The 25,763-nt window shown below is 43.4% G+C and overlaps 1 protein-coding gene across 1 annotated transcript in view; it reads right to left on the reverse strand.

The window, feature by feature from the left end:
- The window catches only part of LOC136588664 (fer-1-like protein 4), a 123,755-nt gene that overhangs the window by 94,302 nt on the left and 3,690 nt on the right, over positions 1–25,763 (reverse strand). The window contains exons 2-4 of the mRNA XM_066588059.1: positions 8,524–8,579; positions 5,018–5,106; positions 2,415–2,514 (exon numbers count right to left, since the gene is read on the reverse strand). Of these exons, the coding sequence (XP_066444156.1) occupies positions 2,415–2,514; positions 5,018–5,106; positions 8,524–8,579 (245 nt within the window). The remainder of the gene's footprint in view (positions 1–2,414; positions 2,515–5,017; positions 5,107–8,523; positions 8,580–25,763) is intronic.

The following is a 25,763-nucleotide window of genomic DNA, read 5'->3' on the forward strand; positions in this document are numbered from 1 at the left end:
GAGGAAGAAGCGAGACTAGATAAACAGGTAGTAAAGAATCTTGTCCATTACTTAAGACATCATTACATCTTTGTAAGACAATACTGTTGCATTTTCTGTTGCCAGCTTTATGCTTCCGAGCAGCCATGAAATAAATTAGAGAAGAATGTACCACAATAAAACTATACCCCACAATAACCATATGCCACAATCAAAAGAGACCAGAAACAGGCCTATGAAAATTACTGTTGAGCAAGAAACAGGTAAGATCATGATGTGATTGTACTGCTATGCGTAAGTGAAAAGCTGATCAACAGTGAGTCATGGGACTTTGTTAGTCATCACAGAAAGAGACAGTCCCTAGGGCTTTGTCTGTAGGACACGGTGTGCAATGGATGGTAATTAACTCTTGCTGCTGTCACTGGAATGGCAACAAAAGTCAGGGATCTTAAAAATGGTATATTTTAGACAGCTTAAGGCCTCATGCACACAGGCACGCACGGATTCTGTGTGGGGAATCCCACACAGAATCCTCCCGTGCCTGCTGCCTGCAACCCTGCATACCTGTCAGAAGTCTTCTTCTTTCTGTATGCGGATGTGCTGCTGGCACCCCGGTGCACATACGCAGTACAGAGGACACCGCGCCATCGCCTAGGCAATGACGCGGATCCGCGACACTTCTGCAATGCTCATTGCAGAAGTGCCGCGGGAGGGACTGCTTCCATTGACTTTAATGGAAGCTGTCCCTGCGTATCCGCTCTAAAAATAGAGCATTCTGCGATTTTATTTCGGGCACGTAGCGCCCGCAAATAAAATCCGCTGGTGTGCGTGGAGAGAGGACTGTCCACACACATCAATAGGCACATTGAGCAGTGGATCTCCTGCGCCTGCTGACAAGCGTGGAATCCACTGCTCAATTTGCCCGTGTGCATGAGGCCTAGAGGGTCACGTGTGGTGCAGAGTATTAGGGCAGCAGAATGCAGTCCTAAGCTCTCACTCATGACCTTAAGGTTGCGGGTGGTTCAGGTAGCCGTCTCAAGGTTGACTCAGCCTTCCATCTTTCGGTAAAATTAGTACCCAGCTTACTGAGGGCTAAAGATGACTGGGGAAGGCAATGGCAAACCACCCCGCACAAACAGTCTGCCAAGAAAACGTCACGATCTGATGTCACCCGAAGAGTCAGTCATGACTCGGTGCTTGCACCAGGTGACTTTAACTTTACCTTAGACAGCTTAAGGCTGCATGCACACGGCAGAGCTGGATTCCGCAAGTGGGAACTCACAGCAGAATGGGGTCCTGACCATGGCCGGCGACTAGAGATGAGCGAGCACCAAAATGCTCGGGTCCTCGTTATTCGAGTCGAGCTTTTCATAAAATTCGAGAGCTCTATTTGAGTAATGAACCCCATTGACTTCAATGGGAGACTCAAACATTTTTGTATGGGACCCGCCGGTTGCCAACCCTTCTTTTTTTTTCTGTGTTCGTGTTTCTCTCTCTCTCTCTCTCTCTCTCTCTCTCTCTCTCTCTCTCGAGAGAGAGAGAGAGAGAGAGAGAGAGAGAGAGAGAGAGAGATGCTAATACTCGAACGAGCATCAAGCTCAGAAGAGTACGTTCGCTCAACTCTACCGGCAACCCTGCATACCTGCTTTTTTTTCATCTGTACTGCGCATGATCCGCATAGCTCGCTGTTGGACATGGGCAGTACAATTTTTTTTTTCAATTTTTTCCATTGACTTCAATGGAAGCCATCCATGCAGAATCCACACAAAAATGGAGCATGCTGTGATTTTTCCTCCATGAGTGGAAACCGAAATTTGCTTCCGCTCGTGTGCAGTAAGAATCGTTTTTCCATAGCATGTAACAAACGGCATTTGGTGCGGATCTGCGGTGTGGACGCCGACCGTGGATTTCATAGCAAAAATCTGTTTGTGTGCAGGCGGCCTTATCTGCTTTTAGATAGAACAATTATCATTCCAAAAATCGTTCAAATCTAAACGCAAGCCAACGACTGAACGACGAACGAGAATCATTTGCTTTTCGTTCGTGGTTCATTTTATGCAGGCTCGTTAGATCGTTCATTATTGTTCGGTTTAAATTGCAAATATTCAGTGCCTCTCATTTGCTTATACAGTGAAATACTGAACAATTCTCGTTTGAACCAGTCAACGATGCCTTTGCCTATCTAAACAGGCTGCATTAGAATAAACGAGCCAGCGATGACGTCACTCGCTCATTCAAACGAGAATCGGCTCATGTTAAAGGACCCTTAGGTGGAAACTTCTTTAAGTGCAGAAAAGGATGTAAAACCCATAATCTGCTTGCTATGAGAAACACGTCCTATCCGTGTAACCAATGACAATGATTATGAGTTGTATTTTTTGCCTGCCCAAATGTAGACATGTTTCAAGAATTGTCTTATATCACCCAAGTCTTACCCCAGTTATGCTGTAATTCTTGTCCACTAGAGCTTCGGTAAGGATGAGTCGGCCACTCTTTGGGAGATGCTGAAGACTGATTATCAATTTTCCCAATAATCTAGAATTGAACAGCAAGAATGGTGCAGTTTAAAAAAATGTCTTCTGAAAAGCTTACACCATGTTATATATGTATTTTCACTCCCCCCTCTTTAAATACTAGATCATATAGGTCAGATCTTTTCTATGGCCTTTGGCTAGGCCCATGAATTCCAGTGTACTGGCAGCAGGTCACATCTTTATTAAACCAAACCAACACCTTTAAGGGGACTTTATGCCTCACAGAAGTCTTATTTCATGTGAGGCAATGTTGTACGGAAGGGGATGAAGCAATAGCTCATCTTCCTACCATAAATGGTGCTTACTAAATTAATGGTTGACGCCATACCTGCATGACCTTTTGGTCATAACTGAACAACTTGAGGTTGATTTCACATACAGGCTAGAACAAGGTTTTGGAGCAGTTTTTCATGTTTTCTTATGTTTTTTTTTTTTAGCAAAAATCAGAGTAGGTTCAAAAGGAGTGGGGAATATAAAAGAAGGACCTATACTTCTGCTTCCTGCTGATTCCATTTCTGTTTTTTGTTTAAAAAAAACTACGAAAACCTGCCTTAGGGCAGTTTCAGTCGGAAGTATGAAAAACAACGCTCGCCGGCACGAAGCGTAATTGTGCCTGAATGGGGTAAATTTCTTCCCCTTCGCTGGCTGTTCAAACTTCGTGCCTTTAAAAAGAAGGATGTCTGGCAGCATTAGAGGTGCAAAATCTTCCCAACTGGGATGTGCTTTCGTCTTCTACAGACATAAAATAGGCAGCAACGTTTCGACTCCATAGTGCAGGAGTTTGAAAAAGAAAAACGTAGGAAGTTAGGTCCTGCACTATCTTTCCCACATGTAGTATTCACTATGTGTGGGTAAGATAGGGCAGGTCCTATCTTTTCTCAGCCGTAGTATTAATGGCTGAGAGAAGAGTTATTGAAAACGAAACCATTGAACTCAGTGGTTTTGTTTTGTCCCGTTATGCAGCTGTGACAGTCACAGCCGCATAAGGGGAGAAAAACACATTAGTCTAAGCCCTCAGGCTGGTGTTAATGTGCAGCAGACAGGCAGAAGGAAGGCATACAACATATCAAGTTGATAGAATTAAGTATATGCTCAAAAACTGCATGCATGCAAAATCATATATCAAATGTTGCATCCCTTCCTTCCGCCTGCCTGCTGCACGTTGGATACTCATCTCTTTTGTACTGTAACATCTTTTTAACTGTAATAAAATATAGAAAAGTTGTTTTTTTTTATGGAAGCTTTGCGTGCTGACCTATTCTTTTTTGATTTTCTATAGTGAAGAAAATCAGCAGGAACAAAATATTGACCAAAAATTGCTACAAAAAAATCTTGTAGAGCACCCAAGAATTTCTTGACTTTTTTTTTTTACAAACTAGAAAAAAAATCACCGCAAAAAGCCTGTCAAGTACTGTTTTATCTACAATAAATAAGTTAGAAATACTGAAACATAAGGAAACTTGGAATAAGAATTTTTTTTTCGCAAATGGAATTTTTCCTCTCACACCATTTTTCATCCCCTGAGCAGTAACTTATTCTATCTGTCTCATCAGTATGAAATACATTTAAATTAAACTGCTCAACTGAATAATTGTGCATGGAAAGAGGCCAAAAATTGAGATTTCAAATGGACTCTCATATTTCTAGCAGTGTTATTTGTCATAAAGAATTGTGCAAAAGTTCATTTCACTCTACAGGCTGATTAACTTTTTACAAGCTTACTGCTGTTTCCTATTCCCATCCATCTGTCTTCTACTTTTTGCTAATTTACTCAATGTATGTTAATAAGATTTTGAGTTAAAATGAAAGAGATACAATAGAAACATATAGATCTGCACAAAATCCGTAGAACTAAAATGATAGATTTTTGCAAAAATTGTTTGCAAATTTGCTTCATTTTACATGTATTGGATCAGTAGAAAACATAACTATGCAGGGGATCGTCCCTTAAAAGGGTTGTACCAGAATCGCAGGCTATCTCCTATCCACAGGATATGGGAGAACTTGCTGATCGGCAGGGGTGTCACCACTGAGACCCCCGCCAATCCAAGGAACAGGGTCCTATGTCCCCTTTCATCCTCACTGCTAGCTTACTGCACCCCCTGTAGTGAGGAAGGGACTGAACGGAGTGCTGGTCACCCAAGTGTGCTGGCGATCCATTCATTTTCAATGCACCTGCTGGAGATAGCCAGGCAGCAAGCATTTGGGTATCTCTGTCAGATTCATTGAAATGAGTGGCGTGCCGACTGCACATACTCAGCCAGCGCCCCATTCACCCTGACACAACTACGAGGGGAGAAGCAACCCCATGATGACAGGCAGAGAGGGACATGGGTCCCTTATTCTCAAGATCGGTGGGATTAGTGAGATCCCCTCCAATCAGAAAATTATCCCCAATCCTTGTGATTCTGGTACAACCCTTTTAAAAGATAGGACTGAAAGTTATAGGTAAACCTATTTAACACTTTCATCAATATTAATTATACGGTAGAGTGGAAATTTACCTGTTGGAGAAAACCTTGCTACAATTGTAAACCTTTACTGTAAGAACTTCCTCATATTCAACTTTCCCATAGTGAGGCCAACGAAAATGCTGCATAGAAATACAACCATTTTGCATTAGAGTTTCATGCTGTGTATGCAGTTCAATCATATTATTTCTTATTTTAGGATTTCATTCAGCCAATCACAGGCAGCGAGAGGATTTTTTGTTTTTGTTTTTTTAACAGCACTTTTACAGGATTTTCAGGGAAGGGCTTATATTTAAAGCCCTTCCCTGAAAGCAATTGACAGGGTGCCAGCAGCAGAATCTTCTACCGCAGCTGACGTGTGACAGCTGCGGTAGAGAATTGAAGAATTCCTCTGCTGCATCTGTCACAGATGTAGCAGCAGGGAATTCTTTTTACTAGAAGGGATGAAGGAAACATCTTCATCCCCGCGGGGAACACGGCAGCGGCGGAGGATAAGTTTATTTTTTATTTTATTTTTTTTACACTAAAATCTTTGTTTTTAAGGGAAGGGCTTACATGTAATGCCCTTCCCTGAAAAACAATGCAGGGGTGCCAGCAGAGCATTGTTTTCAATGGAGCAGCAGCTGTGGCTCAATTAGAAACAATGCACGGACCTGCATTCATGCGTGTTTTTGCACATACATGGGTGCGCACTTATGTACGCACCAAAACACGCTTGTGTGAAGCCACCCTTAGAGATAGAGTCCTGTATGAAGAGGTTGCCTTGTAGGGGTAGATGGACTTTCAGAACTTTATTAAAATGTACACTAATGCAACCACATTATTTTAATTTTTCTTTTTCACCCTAAAAGATTTCCTTTTTTTCCATGGGATTGTACAGATAACGGGTCACATTCAAGATGGAGATAAATCTGAAATGATTCATCTTTGGCAGATACACCGTAGCAGTAGTGAATGTATTTGCATGACATATTTGCTTTTGCTCATATTTCTTTGCACTTGTGTGCTGTTACACCCTATCTGTATGTTTGTAATATGGGTGCTGAGAAATGTCACTATGAGATATCAAAAGTGTTTGGAATATTTAGTTACCCTTTATTAAATGAGGTAGCTGTTTTTCCATAACTCATGAACGATTACCTACACTAGATACAATTGTAGAAAAAGGACAGCTATGATAAGTTTAAGGGAAAACAAGAATGCTACATGATAGCTTTGATAGAAAACAGAGATCTTAAAAATGGGGGTTTCTGACTACTCCTAACATTGGTGGGAGTGGGGGGAACCAGAGGCGTAACTTGAAGTTCCCAGGCCCCAATGCAAAACCTGTAACGGGGCCACCAACTATAATGCTTTACTCATAGTACTGGGCTCCCTATATGGAGAAGAGAGGCCTTATGGGCCCCCTAAGGCTCCTGGGCCCGGGTGCAACCGCATCCCCTGCATCCTCTATAGTTACGCCCCTGGGGGGAATCCATTGTCTATTAAGAAAAAATACTCCCCTTCCCCACTGCTGTTTACCGCTGCTCTGGTTTTCTTTTTACACAAACGCTGCTGCGGTCACATGGGTTGTTTACGAACATGACTGATATGGCCAATAGGAGGTCGAACAGGGACGTTATCAGTTACATCCTGTAAATCTGCCTTGGGGCTTCTACATTAGAAGCCCACATGACATGTTTATGGGACATCACAAGGCTTTCTGGTGGGTGATGTCACTTTTCAGATGCCAAAGTGGCAGTCCGGCACCACGGCAAGTATATTGATTTTATATAGTTTTGGGCACAGGGAACCCAAAGCTATATCAATAACTCGGAAAACCCGTTCAAGATTATTCTTGTCTATTTTTAATTTTCATACATGGACCTCAAAGTATATAAGAAAGTTGTATAAATTTTCATCATAGAACTGAAGGACTAAGCTTTATTTACTTAAAACGAGACATTCCCTTCTAACTTATTTCCTTGTAGTGACAACTGTTAAACCTATATCAAATAGCACATATACTTGATCTCACAGTTACATTGGTAGCTGCACACTGGCCAAACATAGGTGGCTGGATTGGAAAACAATTTCGGGGAACAGTAGGATCCGGCAATATAGATTTTATTGTCATGGGAAATATTGATTTTTCTTTACGGATATAAAGAAGCAACCACGGAGTTGGAAAAGAGAGCAGCCGGCTGAGCAAGGGTTTAAGCCTTTCCAATCCAATTTGCATCCTGGTTTTCCTAGGGGGCTTACTCTTTTTCTGCCGTTATGCAACGGCGCTATATGCTGGTTAAAGCCAGTACTACATGACGTGACACGTTGGATAGGCTCCAACAGCAGTGAGGCTGGCAATATACAGTAAGAGAACCCCAACGGATGTCTTCCAACATCAGACCTGTACAGCCTTAAATCATAATGTCTTCAGAGGTCAGACAGTGGATTGGAAAGGGTTAAGGCTCATTCACGTTGGTGCTAAGTAGTACTGTTGTTCAGCTCTGCCTTGGAGCCGAATAACAGTAAAACTGGAAATGCCAGATCCGGCTCATACTGGACCTGAACGGCACCAGACAGACCCTATTGACTATTATGGGGGTCTGTCTGGATTCTGTTATCCTCTATGGTAATTTACAGGATAATGCATATATTTTATACTGGATTTTAACAGAAACCTGTGATGGGGCTCTGAACAGAACCTCAATTGCAGATGTGAACGAGCCCAAATAGAACTTCTCTGACTGTGCAAGGAGTGTCGCTGGAGGCTATTTTAGTTTTACAGCGCCGTCATTCTTGACCTACCCAACTAAACAAAGAAAGCATTACAACATGAAAACATCACAGTCCTCAAAGAGGAAACGAGTTCAAAGCTTTCTTTGCTTGGCACAAAAGTGATGTATATGACATACCTGAGTCCTTAAGCCTTTGTTTAACCTTACATTAAGGCAAAGGATTACCCAATGCTTTGTATGCATTGCTAATACTAAAGTTTCACAAAAAAAATTCTTTGGCTTGTGACAAAGAAATATTTGGGGTGTCGGATAATAGCTAACCAGATTCCAACTGTCCTTCATCTAATGTGTAATAAAAAATGAAAGTGACCATCTTGCTCTGAATGGTTTTGAGTAATGAACCATTACCCCCCCCCCCAAGTCCCCAGTTTATTAGGTAGCCCACAAGGTTTTCCAAGTTTTTCCTATTGACCTATCCTTAGGATAGGTCATCAATAGTTCATCTGCCGGGGTCCACCACTAGGGACCCTGGCCAATCAGCTGATTGGGTGCCCATTGTCGATGCCACACTACACAGAGCTACAGAGCAGAAGCTGCTACTCCAACCGCTGTGTAGTGGCCAGCATTGATTTTAATGAGACCCCACCCTGCAGTTACAGTTTAATGATTGGTATGCATTACAGTGAAATATGGTAGAAGGCAGATTGCACAGGGTTATTTTGTGACTGTTTTGTCTTCTGATGATTGTAGGCCCCATTGCTTCAGTTCCATTTTACACAAGGCAAAGGCTTTCCTGTAAGCAATTGCAAATAACAGACTTACCTCACCAAAATCTGCTATAGATCCAGCATTGAGTTTTGTGGTCTTATGAGTAAAACCTTTAGGGTAAAAAAAGAGAGTGAAACAGTCAGTGCATCAAGGGAGGCAAGGTATTTGTTGCTCAAAGGTTTCAATATGGTCCTCACAAGGACTATGATCAACATGCAAATGTTATTACTGGACAAATGGACAAAATATGTAGCTACTGTCACGCCAAGACATTTAGAACAGCCGGCAAGGGAAGGGGGAACGACAGAGCGGGGGCTAGTGTGCTAAACTTCCACCCCATCCCGCCACCTACATTTGCCAGCAGCCAGCAAGTGGTGGAGAAAGGGAGGGAGTTTAGCAGAGCCGCTGCTAAACTCCCTCCCACCTCCCTTTTCCAGCTGCTCCCATACGAGTCTATGGGAACGGCTGCCATATTCTGGCCAAATATATCTTTTTCGGTCAGCCCAAAAGCAGACAGCCGGAATGCGCACCGTGTGCGCTATGTTTTCCATGCGGATGATTTTACGCTCCCAAAAATTGCCCATCTGAACAAATTCATTGGAATCCAATGCTTCACACGGTCGCGATTTTCGGACGGTGTTTTATTGCGGCACAATTGCCATAACCCCTTCCCGCTCCAGGATGTACCGGTACGTCCTGGGAGCCTGGTACTTCCCGCAACAGGACGTACCGGTACGTCCTGGGGATAGCGCGAGATCACATAAGATCCCGAGCTATCCCGCAGCGGGAGCCGGCTGTCACTCACAGCTGGCGTTCCCGCTGCAACAGCGGGGAGACATCGGAGATGCGCCCCCCGCTGTTAACCCCTTCCCTGCGGCGCGATCTAAGTAGATCGCGGCAGGGAAAGAGTTCACAGAGGGATCGCGATCCCTCTGTGTCTCCGGCCGGCTCTTGCGATGTCATCGCGAGAGCCCGGCCTGTCGCCATGGCAACAGGACGCCAGACACTGGCGTCCTGTATTGCCTGTGCCTATAATCGCTGTATAGGCGATAAGGCATGGGAGAGCAGTAGCTCTGCCATGCCTTATGACAGCGATCATAGGCACAGTGCTGCAAGTCCCTCAGAGGGACTCAAATAGTGTAAAAAAAAGAAAAGAAAAATGTAAAAAAAAGAAAAATGTAAAAAAAAAATGTAAAAAAAACCCTTTTTTATGCTTTTTCTAATATTAGCATAAAAAAAGGGGAAAAAAATGAAAACCCCACATATTTGGTATTGACGCGTCCGTAACGACGTGTACAAAAAGTTGAACACACTTTTCATTTTGTACGACAAAAAGCGTAAAAGAAAAAGCTAAAAAACAGAGGCAAAATGCTAATTTTTAGCATTTTGCCTCCCAAAAAGTGCAATAAAAGTGATCAAAAAAGACGTACATTCACCAAAATGGTACCAATAAAAACTACAGCTCGCCTCGAAAAAATAAGCCCTCATAGAGCTCCGTACATAGAAAAATAAAAAAGTTACAGGACTTTGAATGCAGCTATAGAGAAAAAAAAAAGATTTCCAAAAAAAAAGGGGGTTTTATTGCAAAAAAGTGTAAAAACCTAAAAAAATATAACAATTTTGGTATCGTTGTTACCGTACCGACCCGCAGAAAAACTTTTGTGTGTCATTTATGCTGCATGATTAACGCTGTAAAAAAAAGAAAAAGAAATCTATGGCAGAATTAATGCGGTTTATCTCCATGTTATCATAAAAAAAAATTTTTTTAATTTTACGATATTGTCTATGTACCCAAAAGTGGCACCGATAAAAACTACAGCTCGCCACGCAAAAAACAAGCCCTTATACGGCCGCGTCCACGGAAAAATAAAAAAGTTATGGCTTTTGAAAAATGGAGATGGAAAAATACGAAAAAATCGCTTGGTCCTCAACGCCAAAATAGGCCATGTCATTAAGGGGTTAAAACCTAATTTTGTAAAAAGTGATAAATCCTACAAAAGTCTAATAGCCTGTTTAGACGGAACCATTATCATTGAAAAGGTCATTCAAATGAGCAAAACCGAATGAAAATTGTTCAGTTTTCAATGTAGGCCAACGATGAATGAGAATCGGGAAGCTCTTGCTCATCGTTCAGTTTCAGCCAGCATAAAAACCAGCGCCGGCTCGTGTACGTTGTACGTATCGTGCAGTTTAAACACTGATTGTTCGTGTTTCACATAGAAATGTTAAACACTGAACGACTTATGCCTGTGACTGCACAAGCGTTGACAAGCTGGTGATGGCATCAATAGCTCGTCCGCTCGGGCAAACGGGAATTGTGAGATTCTTGGCCGATGTAAAAGGGCCTTTACACTTACAAATGAATACATTATATTTTACCGATAAGAGTACAAGAATGCGGATACAATGACTAAATATGGTCTCTAGGGAATGTTGAGACTCCCACATTAGTGAGTATAGCTCAATCAGGTCTGTGCTGCTTTAACCCTTTCCAATCCAATTTGTCATTTGAGGATCCTGCACACAGGATCCTCCTCCTCAGACCTCTCCTCCTTGGTTCTGCAGGAGGAGAGGAGAAGGGAGGAGGCAACTAGGCGCACACACTTCCGCTTGCAGCAGCGCCGAGAAGAGGAGCAGCTACTTATAGACCACAAGGAGGAGGTAAGTATATGGGTTTCAGGTGGGGTGCTATTACTACTGGGGCTACTGTGGAGGTCACTATTACTCCTGGGACTGATATAGGGGACACTATTAGTACTGAGGCCACTGAGACTTAATAGCTGTCTACAAATATCTGAAGGGCTTTCACAGTGCAGAGGGATCAGACCTATTCTCATTTGTACAAGGAAAGACTAGTAGCAACGAGATGAAACTGAAAGGGAGGAGACACAGATTAGATATTAGCAAAAAACTTTCTGACAGTGAGGGTGATGAATGAGTGGAACAGGTTACCACGGGAGGTGGTGAGTTCTCCTTCAATGGAAGTGTTCAAACAAGGGCTGGACAAATATCTATCTGGGTTAATTTAGTGAATTCTGCACTGAGCAGGGGGTTGGACCAGATGACCCTGGAGGGGTCACAATTATAAGTTATCCCCTTTCTGCAGGATAGGGGACAACTTGATGATCGTGTGGGACTTACTGCTGAGATCAAGTTTTTTTTCATTTTTCCCCACTTAGAAATTTTTTTAAGTTTTCCAATACATGGTATATGTATTATATGTTTAGACCATTTATATGGTACATTAAATGGTATCATTGAAAAATACAACTCATCCTGCTAGAGACAAGCCCTCATGTAGTTATGTCAGGGGACAAATAAAACAGTTATGATTTTTTGACAGCGGGGAATTAAAAAACAAAATGACAAAATAACAAAGTCTGAAGCAGGTAGGGGTTAAAGGGATAGAACATAATAGAGAATTGCACAAAAACAATTGCAGAACACAATGTCATCAGTTACCTTCTTGAAGTGCAGGAGGATATTCTAACTGACTGTATCACAGTTTGCAATCACTGGAGAGTTTCCCATTGAAACTGGCGTGTACAAATTATGCAATAAAAGCCTACTGAAGAATTTCAATTGTCCCTTGCTAATTAAAGTGCCTAAGCGATGTCATTGGTACATAATGGCTTCTTAGTAACTTGACATGTTGCATTGTGACTTGGTGGTGCCCCAGTGAAGGGACAGACTTTATATAAATCAATACACAGTTGCCGTCTTTATGATGGGATGTGCTGTGCACCGTATAAAATGCTGACAGCCGCTCCTTAGTGTCCGACAATGACATGTCACCTTGCTATTAAACATTTTTGAGAAAGAAACAGTCTGCCAAAAGATGTCAAGCAGCAACTGTGAGAATTATAATTTGTCAGCAAATGCAGGCTAAAGTGTTCTACGCCGGCTACCTCACTCCTGTATATGGCCAAAGTCTACTACTGGCTTGTAATTTTCATTGTAGAGAGGGAATAAAACACATCGGGCTAGGGTTTATGTCCTGCAAGCCAAAGGATGTATTTCAACAAGTCAGATTCTCCTTTCCCCCATTCCATGACAGTCATAGGCCCCTATGCAATTAGATATTTTTATCTTATGTGTATGGCCAGCTTTATCCTGGAATTGTGTATACAGTCCCACCCATTAGAACCATGCACTACCATAGATACATACTTTCTTATGAAGGTTGCACAACGAATTGCAAAAAATGTTTGAGTAGCAAAAGAATAAGGCCTCTTTCACACGGGCGATGGCAATATCGCTGCTACGTACACACGATTTTGTTCAATCTCCAATACAGGAAAGGCTGGCAGGAGACTGAAGACTCGGGCTGAAGAGAAGACCCGTGCCGGAACCTATTAGCGCCAGAGAGCTGATGTATTTTTTTTTATTTTTTTTTACTGCAGCTAGGGATTTTATGGTAGGACTTGCACTGCACTGCACGAAAACCACGTTTTTATGCGATGCAACACATAGGAAGGCTCCATAGGAAAACATGGGCTACAAAAAAAAAATCGCAAATTGCCGTTGTATAGAGCATGCCACGATTTTGTAGCAGGCTACAAAACATGGCTGTCGCATTGCGAGAAAATCACCCTTGTAGATGCAGCCTAACATCTAAACTTTTATTCACAGATAAGAACTTCCTAATAAGTGACCTTAATTACTGAGACTTTGCTGATTCTGAGATTTGCAGTGGGGAAGCCAGAACAGCGATCCTCTATGTAAGGCTTCTTTCCCACGAGCGTATATCGGCCGCTTTCACAGTCGGCCGATATACGCTGTGATCTGATGCATTGTATTCCAAAGCATCAGATCATTTGGCTGTTTTACCATAACGTAAAAGCGCCCAGCTGGCCAATATAGCGCCGGGTGTTTCTACGTCAGGCCCAAAAGATAGTCCTGGAACTATCTTTTGGGCCAGAATATGTTGGCCGCTGCATGGGCTCCTATGAAAACGATGGCCGATATACACTTGTGGGAATAAAGCCTATATAGCATGTAATGCCAAATTATCCTTGCAGCTGATAGCCGCGTTGACTGTTTAAAAAAGGGTCTTTGAGAGGCAATACCTTCACAGGGGTTGTATCAAGATTCAATGTTATACCTAATCTGACTGCTGGAGCCCCTACAATGACGAGGGAATCTCATCTCCCACTGTATGAATAGAGCAGTAGACAAGGATGCATGATCACTTCATTGACTTCAATGGACTGCCGGAGATAATCGATTGTTTGAACTTAATTTTGGAACCTTGAGGACTCCCATTCTCATGATCAGTTGGGGTCCAAGCAGGCAGATAGTTATCCTCTATCTTATGAATAAGGGATAACTTTTAACCTTGGCACGCATAAAAGTGCTCCAACCTTGGGCTAGACTCTACAGAGTAATCCAAAACTTAACCCTTTCCAATCCACTGTCTGACCTCTGAAGACATTATGATTTCAGGGTGCATTCACACGAACGTATATCGGCTCGGTTTTCACGCCGAGCCGATATACGTTGTCCTCATGTGCAGGGGGGGAGGCTGGAAGAGCCCAGGAGCAGAAACAGAGCTCCCGCCCCCTCTCTGCCTCCTCTCCACCCCTCTGCACTATTTGCAATGGGGAGAGGTGGAACGGGGGCGGGGCTAATTCCCGTAACTTAGCCCCGGCCCCGTTCCGCCTCCTCTCATTGTAAATAGTGCAGAGGGGCAGAGAGGAGGCAGAGAGGGGGCGGGAGCTCAGTTCCTGCTCCTGGGCTCTTCCAGCCTCTACCCCCTGGACATGAGGACAACGTATATCGGCTTGGCGTGAAAACCAAGCCGATATACGTTCGTGTGAATGCACCCTAAGGCTGTACAGCTCTGATGTTGGAAGACGTCCGTCGGGGTTCTCTTACTGTATATTGCCAGCCTCTCTGCAGTTGGAGCCTATCCAACGTGTCACCTCATGCAGTACTGGCTTTAGCCAGCAGATAGCACCGCTGTATAACGGCAGAAAAAGAGTAAGCCCCCTAGGAAAACCAGGATACAAATTGGATTGGAAAGGGTTAAAGAGAGATTTGCAAGCAATTCTCATTATACTCTGAGGAAAAAAGTAGCAACTATGTTTTAAAATAGCTCCAAAATCCCAGCTTTTAGCAATTAAACTAAATCGTTAGTAACTCACTTTACTGCAGCAATTTTGCCGCAATTACTGCATCTACTCTATATATTCCTGTAGATGGGGATATCACAGCACTTGTTTGTATTGAGATAAAACGTCTAGGACTAGCAATAGCCTAAACTTATGTTTACATGTAGCGCAAATGCTGCAGATGTTCCACAGCGGAAAATTAGCAGTATTTTACAGTACTAACAGTATGGATGAAATTTCAAGAAATGTTGTAAATTGACCTGTAGTGCGGATCCTAAATATGCAGCATCTCAACCTATGTTGCACATTTTCAATACAGATGTCACCTTTTCAAATGAGGAGGCAACATCCCCATCAAAATTCGAGTGTTACATGTGGATTTTGACACAGATTTTGGTGCAGATATTTAGTTATGTGTTAGAGCCTAAACAGGTTGGCGCATGCGCTAATAAACTCCCCGCTGTGGAGCGTATTACTGCCTGAACCGGGTTTTTTTTGTGTTTTTTTAATTATTTAAACTCTGTGCCATTGTGCGAGTTTGAAAAAGTTTCTCAATAAAATACAGTGCAATCTTAGGGCTTAAACAGATGATTGCGTTTTTGTCACGTTTTGCGGGCGAGAAAATCACACCGGCAAAACGTGACAAAATGAAGCCATTGATTCAATGGTTTCATTTTCACTAGCGTGATTCTCACCCAATATTACTATGCGCGAGAAAAAATAGGCCTTTGCCATAAGTAACCCTACTTCATAATACCATACACAAATACATATAAAAAGGCACAGACATAGTGTGATTAATTTGAGCAAAAATACCAGAACAGGATGAGCAGAGGAGTAAATACTTAATTAGTCCTTCTTAGTTGGCCTCCAGCCTGCGGAGAGCCTATTATAGCACCCAGCTGAGTTCCCACCTCGACAACTCCTTGGATAGACTATGCCTACCTAGTGTGTGTGTATGTATTCATGACACCTGTGTGCCCCAGACGTCCTGATTTCCCCAATGACCCACCACAATGATTAGGATCAAGATATCATAACACTATACAAAATATACAGGAAAACCACAATAATGCACAACAATTAGAGGTCGCACTTACACAATAAAACATTCTCCAGGGCCAACATTCATTACCCCTTTACAACTCCATTCTCCTGCTACCGGGCAGCGCTTCCCACACAGCTCTTTTGTTTTTTGCAATTTCAAGTCCTAATTTATGCAGGCAGTAACCTGGCATAGAGCTGAGTTCTGACAACTCAATTCCCAAGCTTCTGCTATGAGGAAGCACAACATCTGTCGGGGCCGCCCCAGGGAAAAAAAAAGATGTCCTGATCTGGACCAGTGTGGGTTTTTCGTAGAATTGGGCTTTCAATCTTGACACAGAGGAGACGTCAAGTCTTATTGCATGTCTCACTTTGGTGTGCTGCATAATTTTTGTTATGAGGTGGAAGAAAATGACTTTCTTCTGCATATTTTGATCCAATTATGGTCGGCATACCTATATGCTGAATGTAAAGCTCGGATAGTTCCAGTACAAAACTTGCAGATGCTTTTAGTAATCCAGGCAATCAGGGGACGTAATCTCATTTAATTTCGTAAAGTCATTAGGGATCATCTGAGTTATTTCCTATACTGTTATGTGAAGCAGCTGGATAAAAGGATCATTATCTGCGAGTGCCTCATATTTTAATTACAGTTGCAAACCTGACTCATCCACTAATCTTCCCTAATGTTCCATAGAGCGCACACAATTCCGAAGGAAACAACGATGCTTCGAGCAATACACATCAATCACAGGAGTTTTGTGGCTGCCGAGGAACTGTAATAATCAGATGTTTTATAATCTTACACAGCTGTGTCTAATCGACTTTATACGTAGTGACACAAGGTATAAAACCACCAGTATAAAGCAGGGCATACTTGCAAAATACTTCAAGCGAAAATTTCACCATCATTTCACCCTCAAATTTAACTTCATTGGCCATCAGTTGATGAAATACTAATCCCTTTTAATGCCTTCTCTTGTCCTCATGAGCCCATGTGTGTCTAAAATTACATTTCAAAGTTATCTAGTGCTATATGCAAATGAGCAGAGAAGAGTCACCCTGCCAAGAAGAGTCATGCTGCTTCATGTGCTGTCGAGATAACCGCAACGTCTTTCTCATGATAGGCAGCTTGATGCATCTCCCATAATAAAAAAATCCTCCTGTCTATCATGAGAAACGGGGTCTGGTTACCTCTACAGTGCAGCTCATGACTCTTCTCTGCTTACTTGCACAAGGTGCAGGATAAGGGTTCCAATTACACAGAATGATTAGCATTTCGGTTCTTGCTGGATCGTGGGAATCTGAATAATAATCGTGTCAAAGCTGGCAGCGGCTCAACGATGAACAATAATAATTGGTTCCTCATTCAGTTTGTGCATGCATAAAATCAACGACGATCGGCCTGTGTAAACTGGCAGCCCCTCATCTATGCAGAAATGCTACAGAATTGCATGCAGTAATTATGCAGCATTTTACAGTAGCAATGCTGGGGATGAGATTATTAGAAGGTCAATTTATACTGCAGATTTTCAGTGCGGATTTCACCTCTGAGGGGTGATTCCTGCAAATCCAACCCAACATCTGCAGCAGTTTACAGAGAGGAAAGATTGTGTAGGTCTACCTGGATTAGTTCAGAGGGATATACCTATGTATATTGTGATGATGAGTGACACTATATGTATAAGGGGGCCAAAAAAATTAACCCTGTGAATGACAAAATTGTTACATTCGATCGGGTCTAGGTTGGTAGAATGTATAGAATGTTTACTATTGACAGGATAATGTCATAATTCCAGAGAATGTTGGCGTAAAGGTGAGTAATGCTGCTAGTTACTAGGACTAATGTTAGAAATGTTTACTGATAATTAGCTAGACAGAGTCAGTGTATGCTAATGGAGGATAGGTATACTCATGGTTTAAAAAAGTCAAGCACCTAGAAGGAGTTGTCGGAATCGAATGAAACTTTGTGTGATTGTAATGTTGATATAAGTGAGTGATTACAATAGCAGAGCAAAACTGACCCCTTGAAGGGAAGCTCTAGTATCCTGTTGTACCATCTCTAGCTTGGATACAAGATGTAATACAGGTGGGCATGAAGGCTTTAGTACCGTGTTGTACCGCCTCTAGCTTGGATACAAGATGTGATACGGGCGGGCATGGAGGCTCTAGTACCCTGTTGTACTGCCTCTAACTTGGATACAAGATGTGATAAGGGCAGGCATGGAGGCTATAGTACCCTGTCATACCGCCTCTAGCTTGGATACAAGATGTGATACGGGCGGGCATGGAGGCTCTAGTACCCTGTTGTACTGGCTCTAACTTGGATACAAGATGTGATACGGGCAGGCATGGAGGCTCTAGTACCCTGTTGTACTGCCTCTAACTTGGATACAAGATGTGATACGGGTGGGCATGGAGGCTCTAGTACCCTGTTGTACTGCCTCTAACTTGGATACAAGATGTGATACAGGTGGGCATGGAGGCTATAGTGTCCTGTTGTACCACCTCTAGCTAGGATACAAGATGTGATACGGGCAGGCATGGAGGCTCTAGTACTCTGTTGCGCTGCCTCTAGCTTAGATGCAAGATATAATATGGACAGGCATGGAGGCTCTAGTGCCTTGATGGCCTGCCTCTAGCTTGGATAAAAGATGTGATATGGGCAGGCATGGAGGCTCTAGTACCTTGATGGCCTGCCTCTAGCTTGGATAAAAGATGTGATATGGGCAGGCATGGAGGCTCTCTAGTACCTTGATGGCCTGCCTCTAGCTTGGATAAAAGATGTGATATGGGCAGGCATGGAGGCTCTCTAGTACCCTGTTGTACTGCCTCTAGCTTGGATACAAGATGTGATATGGGCAGGCATGGAGGTTCTAGTACCCTGTTGTACCACCTCTAGCGTGGATGCAAGATGTGATACGGCGGGGCATGGAGGCTCTAGTACCCTGTTGTACCTCCTGTAGCTTGGATGCAAGCTATGATACAGACAGGCATGGAAGCGCTAATACCCTGTTGAGCCTCCTCTAGCTTGAATGTAATATGTAATACAGGCAGACATGGAGGCTCTAGTAATCTGTTGGGCCACCTCTAGCTTGGATACAAGATGTGAAAAATCTGATGTCCAGGCAAGCCACGGAAGTGTGGCAATGTTGTGGAGGCATTCCTGGGACAACCTTGTGTGTGCAGCCGAGCATTACCTTACTGCGAAAATGCCTCTTGGAAGCCGCCATGAAAGTAACACAAGTGGCTGCAGGATGTCCTGAACATATCACTGAGCTGTTATTGTTCCTCATATCACTACAAGACTTGACTGACTGTCATATCCGATGCCCCCCCCCCAGGTCATAACAGCAGCAGTAGGGGCAGTGTGCTAGTGTGATGGTCTAGGCGGTCAGGACATCAACAGCAAAGGCAGGATTGAGGCGCTCACTGATAGGTTTCAAGACAGGTATACACTGCACAGCCATCGTTAGTACCCAAACTAAACCTGGATTCATCGCTGAAGGCAACCCACCGTAGTAGTTAAGTTTTGTCGTTCGCAACACCACTGCAAATGGCGGCGACAGTGGGTGTCAAAGACAGTACACGTAATGGATGCCGTTAACTGGGCAAAATGTCTTTTATTGCATTGTAAAGGCATGTCTAGTGGTCATCAAGCCCTACACAAGCGGAAGAAGAGATCACTACATACAAGGAGCCTATGAGAGCCTTTTATAGGCCAAGGGGGGAACCACTTTTAGGACCTCCGGTAGCAAGACCATTTATCTAATCATGCTGCCACTCTAATCATTGGCATATTTGGCTGAGATGTAACTACAAGCAGAGTTTTGCAATAAAATGACAACTCCTAGGTGTTTGATTTTTTTAAAAGAGTGTATATACATATATACTAAGAGACATGTTTTCATGCTTAGAGTTTATTAAATAGAAATGTCCTTAAACGATAAGAGCGTCAGGTACACATGCCTTATACATAGACTGTATTAGGCAGACGTCATTGTATCGTAGGAAAGCCCCTGCAGTAATAGATGAGACGTATTTAGCTGCAGGCAGTGTGATAGGAATGCCTTTAATAATATGTGTGTAGCATGCAAATGTCACAGAGTATGCAACAAATGCTGTAGAGTTGGGTAGTTCAGCTGAAGCCATTAGGGAATGGTATAGTGTAACCGTGTATTGTGCAACTAAAGGCTAAAGTATGAGGGCGCTTTTATATGGAACAACTATCATTCAGATTCTCGCTGGATCGTGAGCTGTGCAGGAGTCCCTGGAGCCTCCTGTCCAGAAGAGTATGCCCAGATAGTCACCATAGAAGCTAAGATGCCTCAGGTCAGTTTCTTCCACTTTGCTAACAAAGTGAGAGAGACTTCCACTGCAAGGACTATGAGTGTTAAAACACTGAATAATGTGTCATGTCTCTACAAAGCCACGAGAGGTCTGTGTAAAGTGAGAGACTGTATGTAACTAGAGTGGCCTATGGCATAAATAAGTGCATTTTTAAGATATGTAACCATATACAAGGGGCCTGTGCTTAAACTTAAACGGTTGCCCAAGACTTTTTTTTTTTAGATTTTCTATTGATGACTTGTCCTTACGTCCACCCCTTGGAACCCTGCCAATTATCTGATTACTGATGCTGCTATCACTGTGGAAAGCACAGGAAGTACATTGTGCTGACCGTAGCACAGTGGCCCATTGTGGTATTGCAGTTGCAGTTCGCATTGGATTCAATGTAATGAATTCAGTTGTGAAATTCAAGTAAAGTCCTAATTATTTCCAATTAGTAAATGTATCACTGAGTTAGCCGCCAAGTAAAGCTTACTGTTGGTCATCAGAATCCCTGCTTTGTCTCTTTTTCCACCTGTACATATGAGAGTGACCATCAACACCACTAAACTCCCCCACACACATACATACATTTTTACTCTTTACCACACTACTAGATATGTGCTTAGGATAATCACTGTGCGGACAGTGGTCATTTGAACCCTCACCGATCACACATAGATGACGTTCACGAAAGACTCACTTTGAGCTTAGTATGTATTAGCCACAAAGGCAGGATCTGATTGACTGATATGTTTTTACCTCTACTATTATTATACTTATCCCTTTCTGTGTTTTGCTTTACCTTTGCTTTTATTTCACCTATACATAGGTGTGCACCTTTCTGAAATATGACCAGTTCAGGTAGGTGCTAAGGAAAGGTCATAAAAATACCTTTTAGCCTAGTTGGGTTGTTCTTTCCTGGATGAATCATATTTTGGCTTTCACCTAGAAATCTCAGACATTTAGTAGATCGGATAATGAAACTAGTGCAGAGATTGAGCAGGTGCTTTACATGGGTCATATCTTTTATGTGTTCTTCCTTAACGCTCAAACATTTCCGCCACCTGTGCAGATCTCTATCTGTCTCACTGCGCACATAGACCAGGAAGACAATGCCTGTGTTACACTTCTGCCATTCTGTAACCATCCTGCCCAGGAGGCAAACCTGTTTATACAAAGACTATAAATCTTCATCTCTAAATTTTTCTCATGTTGTATTGTTTACATTGCATTTATTTATTTTTTACTTTGTTTAAAAGTAAAAATATTTCTTTTAAATCAAAGTAAAAACAAATCTCTACAGTGATCTTACCCTAGGACAGTGATGGTGAACCTTTTAGAGACCGAGTGCCCAAACTGCAACTAAAAACCCACTTATTTATCGTAAAGTGCCAACACGACAGGGGGCGGGGCTTATCACGACATATGATTTTTACATCTGTCATTCTTAAAAGGACAAGGCTGTTTCAAATTAGACTTGGTGCAGATTTTGACTGCTTTTGGATGCGGAAATGCTGTGGAATTTGACACGGAAATTTCCGCTGAGGACATTCTGCAGCATTTCCACCTCGTGTAAACATATTCCAGCAGTGATAGTGACCCCCCAGGGTGGCCCCAGCGGTAATAGTGAACACTCCAGAACGGCCCTAGCGTTAATAGTGACCCCCCACAAGAGTGGCGCCAGTGTTAATAGTGACCCCACCAGAGCATCAGCAGCGTTAATAGTGACCCCACCAGAGCGCCGCCAGCGTTAATAGTGACCCCCCCCCCCCCAGAGTGGCGCCAGCGGTAATAGTGACCCCCGCAAAGCAGCGCCAGCGTTAATAATGGCCCCCCCAGAGCAGTGCCAGCGTTGATAATGACCCTCCAGAGTGGCGCCAGCTATAATAGTGACCCCGCAGAGCAGCGCCAGCATTGATAGTGTCCCCCAAGAGCGGCGCCAGCGGTAATAGTGACCTCCCCCCCAGAGCAGCGCCAACGTTAATAGTGCCCCCCCCCCCCCCCCCCAGAGCGGCGCCAGCAGCAATAGTGGGTTGTTCTACTTAAGAATGTACTAAAACCAGTTGAAAGAACTTAGATCACCTGCAGAAGCCATGCAGCAAAAAATTGCATCAGAAAACTGCAGTAGTTTCCACCAAAAACAGTCTTGCTCCTCCTGGAAACTAATATCCTCCTTCTTCCTAGTGCAGCATTCTAGCGGAGCACGCAAATGTTGGTAAGACCACAGGAGAACAAGATGGATGTCACGGGTGGCGCTGCGATCTGTCCCTACAATGGCGGCAAAGATGCCTGGCTCGGTCGCACACAGTGGCAAAAAGGGTTATTACACTCAACAATTATTAACAGTGGTTTGTCATGTGTCAGAATCTCTATGTTAATGGACTCCTAGAATGAGTGTAGAAAAAATTGACATGAGTCCTTGTAGCCTTGATGTGGAGATACAGTTTACTTCAGCTTTTGGGAAAATGTTTGAAAAACAACAGGTACAGTTCATCGGCAATGGCAGTGGTATTGCTTTACAGTAGACATCAGCGTTGCTCCACATTTTCATTTAGGAGGTAAGATAATTTGTAATTTCAACGCTTTCTCTCTCTCTCTATTTGCATTAAAATCAGAAGGATTCCCACAGTCCTAGTTATCTGTTGGGTTACTCTGGCATTGCTATGCAGCTGCTGAAGATATTTTAGTAATGGGCCTTTTTACACTTCCCTGGCTTCCCTATAAACAGGGGCTCGTGCAACTCACTGTTGTGTTGATGGGTCCCACACTTTATCCTCCACACTGCAGTTAGTTAGGAAGCTTTGTGAAAACTCGTCTTCTCCTACTGGAGCACGTTAGATTAACTCCATGCTTCGGCACCTCCTCTCATGTCCTCCTCCTCCAACTGCCTCCTCACAACTCCCTCAAACTCCTCTTTCACTTCCTGTCCTAACCTCCGCACTTTCTCTCTACACCTCCCCCTAACATCCTGCCTCACCCTGCTATTTTCCCGCTCTGGACTCTCACACCATTCCCCTCTACCAATCAGGGTTTGGATGACAAGCAGCCAATCAGCAGCCAGCGGTTGCCAAGCAGTTGGCTTTACCTTGTAAAGAGAGGGGAAAACAGTTTTTTTCCGATGTACAGCACCTTATATGTCTCCTAGGAGCACATAGCTAGGTGTTACAGAACTGATGATTGTGTGACTATCCTGGAGGACCTTCTGGGCCACTACATTAGCTACAAAACAAATCATCGCCCAATCATGGAAAAAGGCTACTCTCAGCAGTAAAACGCTGAATGGATTGGCATTTAATTAAGGACAAATTAACATCAATAGTCGAAAATAGGTTTTCAGAAAATGTGGACACCATGGATAAACTATACCCTTCCTTCCCAAAATAGTGGTCCCCAAAACACTGTATAAGTTACCATGTAAAAACACAACTAAATAGCCATGTACTCCTCTACCAGACACTAACCCCATGAGACAGGATTTCCCTTTCCTCCCTCCCCCTTTCTCGTCATCCCGATTTCCCGTCCTCTTCATCCTTAAGCAGGTTGGCCCTGGCCAGGCTATTATTGAATTAGGGATCTCTTGTACGAAGACATAATCTAAGAGATCTCATCATTTAGAACAACATTAATTGAATTTTCATTTTGCTAATTTGGAATACTGTTTGATAATACTGTAAACACATTATTTTGTACTTAGCATATACCTCTTTGCTATAAACCTCAAAAATTAATACAAAAGAAAAAACAAAACAGTGTTGCTCCATGGAAATTAGCGACACTAAAAAGTGGCAGTGCCATTTGGCCTGTGTGAAAGTGTAAGAGGGGGTGTGATGCCCCGCTCCCCTCTCTTGCTGTAACTGCCCCCAGCCAATTTGACGAGTGGCAGCTTTTGCTATTTTAAGCTTCGCCCTTTTCTGTCAGATAGGGGAGTAAAGTAAAGAAACCAGCCTTACAAAAGTGTCAAACGACCTCCTGACAGCCAAATTGAAGGGCGACTACTACCTACTGATCCTCCTCAACCTCTCTGCAGCATTTGACATTGTTGACCACAAACTCCTCCTCAATATGCTTTGCTCCATCGACCTAAAGGAAAATCCTCTCTCCTGGTTCTCCTCCTACCTATCTGACTGCTCCTTTAGCATCTTCTTTGCTGGCTCTACCTTTCCTCTTCTTCCCCTTGCTGTTGGGGTCCCCCAGGACTCGGTCATCAGCCCCCTCCTCTTCTCCATCTACACAGCCCCTATTGGACAAACCATTAGGAGATTTCGCTTTCAGTACCATCTGTATGCTGATGACACCCAGTTATACACCTCTTCCCATGACATCTCTGCACCTTTCCTCCAAAGCATCACCAACTGCCTGTCTGCTGTCTCTAACACTATGTCCTCCCTCTACCTAAAACTGAACCTTTCAAAAACTGACCTACTGGTGTTTCCGCCTTCTACTAACCGACCTCATCCTGACATCTCCATCTCAGTATGTGGCACCATCATAACTCCCAGACGGCACCCCCGCTGCTTTGGGGTCATATTCGACTCTGATCTCTCTTTACCCCCTACATCCAATCTCTTGTCCGAACATGTCAGCTGTACCTCAAGAACATTGCAAGAATTCGCTCTTTTCTCACCGTGGACACGCTAAAATGCTCACTGTTGCCCTCATCCACTCTCGGCTCGATTACTGCAACTCGCTGCTGATTCACCTCCCTGACATCAGACTCTTCCCTTTCCTATCCATCCTGGATGTAGCAGCTAGGCTTATCTTCCTATCCAGCTGCTACTCGGACGCCTCTGCCCTGTGCCAGTCATTGCACTGGTTGCCCGTCAAATATAGAATTCAATTCAAACTCACTACCTTCATCCATAAAGCTCTCCATAGCACAGATCTGCCCTACATTGCCTCCCTCATCTCAATTCACCACCCAGTCCGCGCCCTCTGTTCCACTAACTAAATCAGATTAAGTGCTGCTTTAATTCGAACCTCTTATTCCCGCCTCCAAGACTTTTCCAGAGCAGCACCAGTCCTCTGGGACGCGCTACCCCAAACTATCTGGGCAACCCCTGACGCACAAAACTTCAGACGTGCTCTAAAAACGTATCTCTTCCGGGAGGCATACCATATCTCCTAAACCAAACCCCTCTTTACTCCACCTGATAACATGCTCCCTGTCCTACTGACTGCAATCCCTGCTAGCCGTAATCAACCACCCCCTCCAGTCATACTGATTCAGCCACTATACGGTTTAAGTTTGACCATTGTCAATGTGTATAGCATCCCACACTCTCCACCTCGCCATACCGTGCACATCTCCAGCCCCTTTACCTTCTGTATCACCCCATTATTTGTAGTATGTAAGCTTGTTGGAGCAGGACCCTCACCCCTATTGTTTCCATCAATCAATTACTACATGTAACAGTGGTTTACATATCTTTGTTTTTTGCATCTGTTCTTTCCCTCTTTTGTAAGCGCTGTGGAATATGTTGGCGCAATATAAATAAATATTATTATTATAGAGTGAAAGAGAGACTGGCCATGCAGCACTTTCAGGGTGAATGGAGGAAGATTTAGGCTTAGGGAGTGCTAGAAAGTTGCAGCGCCGTAAGCATTATGTAAAGAAGTCCCAAACCCCCTGCAGGAACCCAGACCTTCTCAGCACCCTGCAGGTGCCCTCTAAAAGGAATTTATTTTGTGCCACAGGAAAAATAGTGCAAGGGGCATTGACAGCGAGCAGTAGGTGCTGTGGGAGCCCCATTAGAAAGAGATGCAATGGATTGCAGAGCAGCTGCTGCTGCCAAGAATGGGGCTGTT

Source organism: Eleutherodactylus coqui, chromosome 13, assembly GCF_035609145.1.
Source record: "Eleutherodactylus coqui strain aEleCoq1 chromosome 13, aEleCoq1.hap1, whole genome shotgun sequence".
In the NCBI taxonomy this organism is placed as follows: domain Eukaryota; kingdom Metazoa; phylum Chordata; class Amphibia; order Anura; family Eleutherodactylidae; genus Eleutherodactylus; species Eleutherodactylus coqui.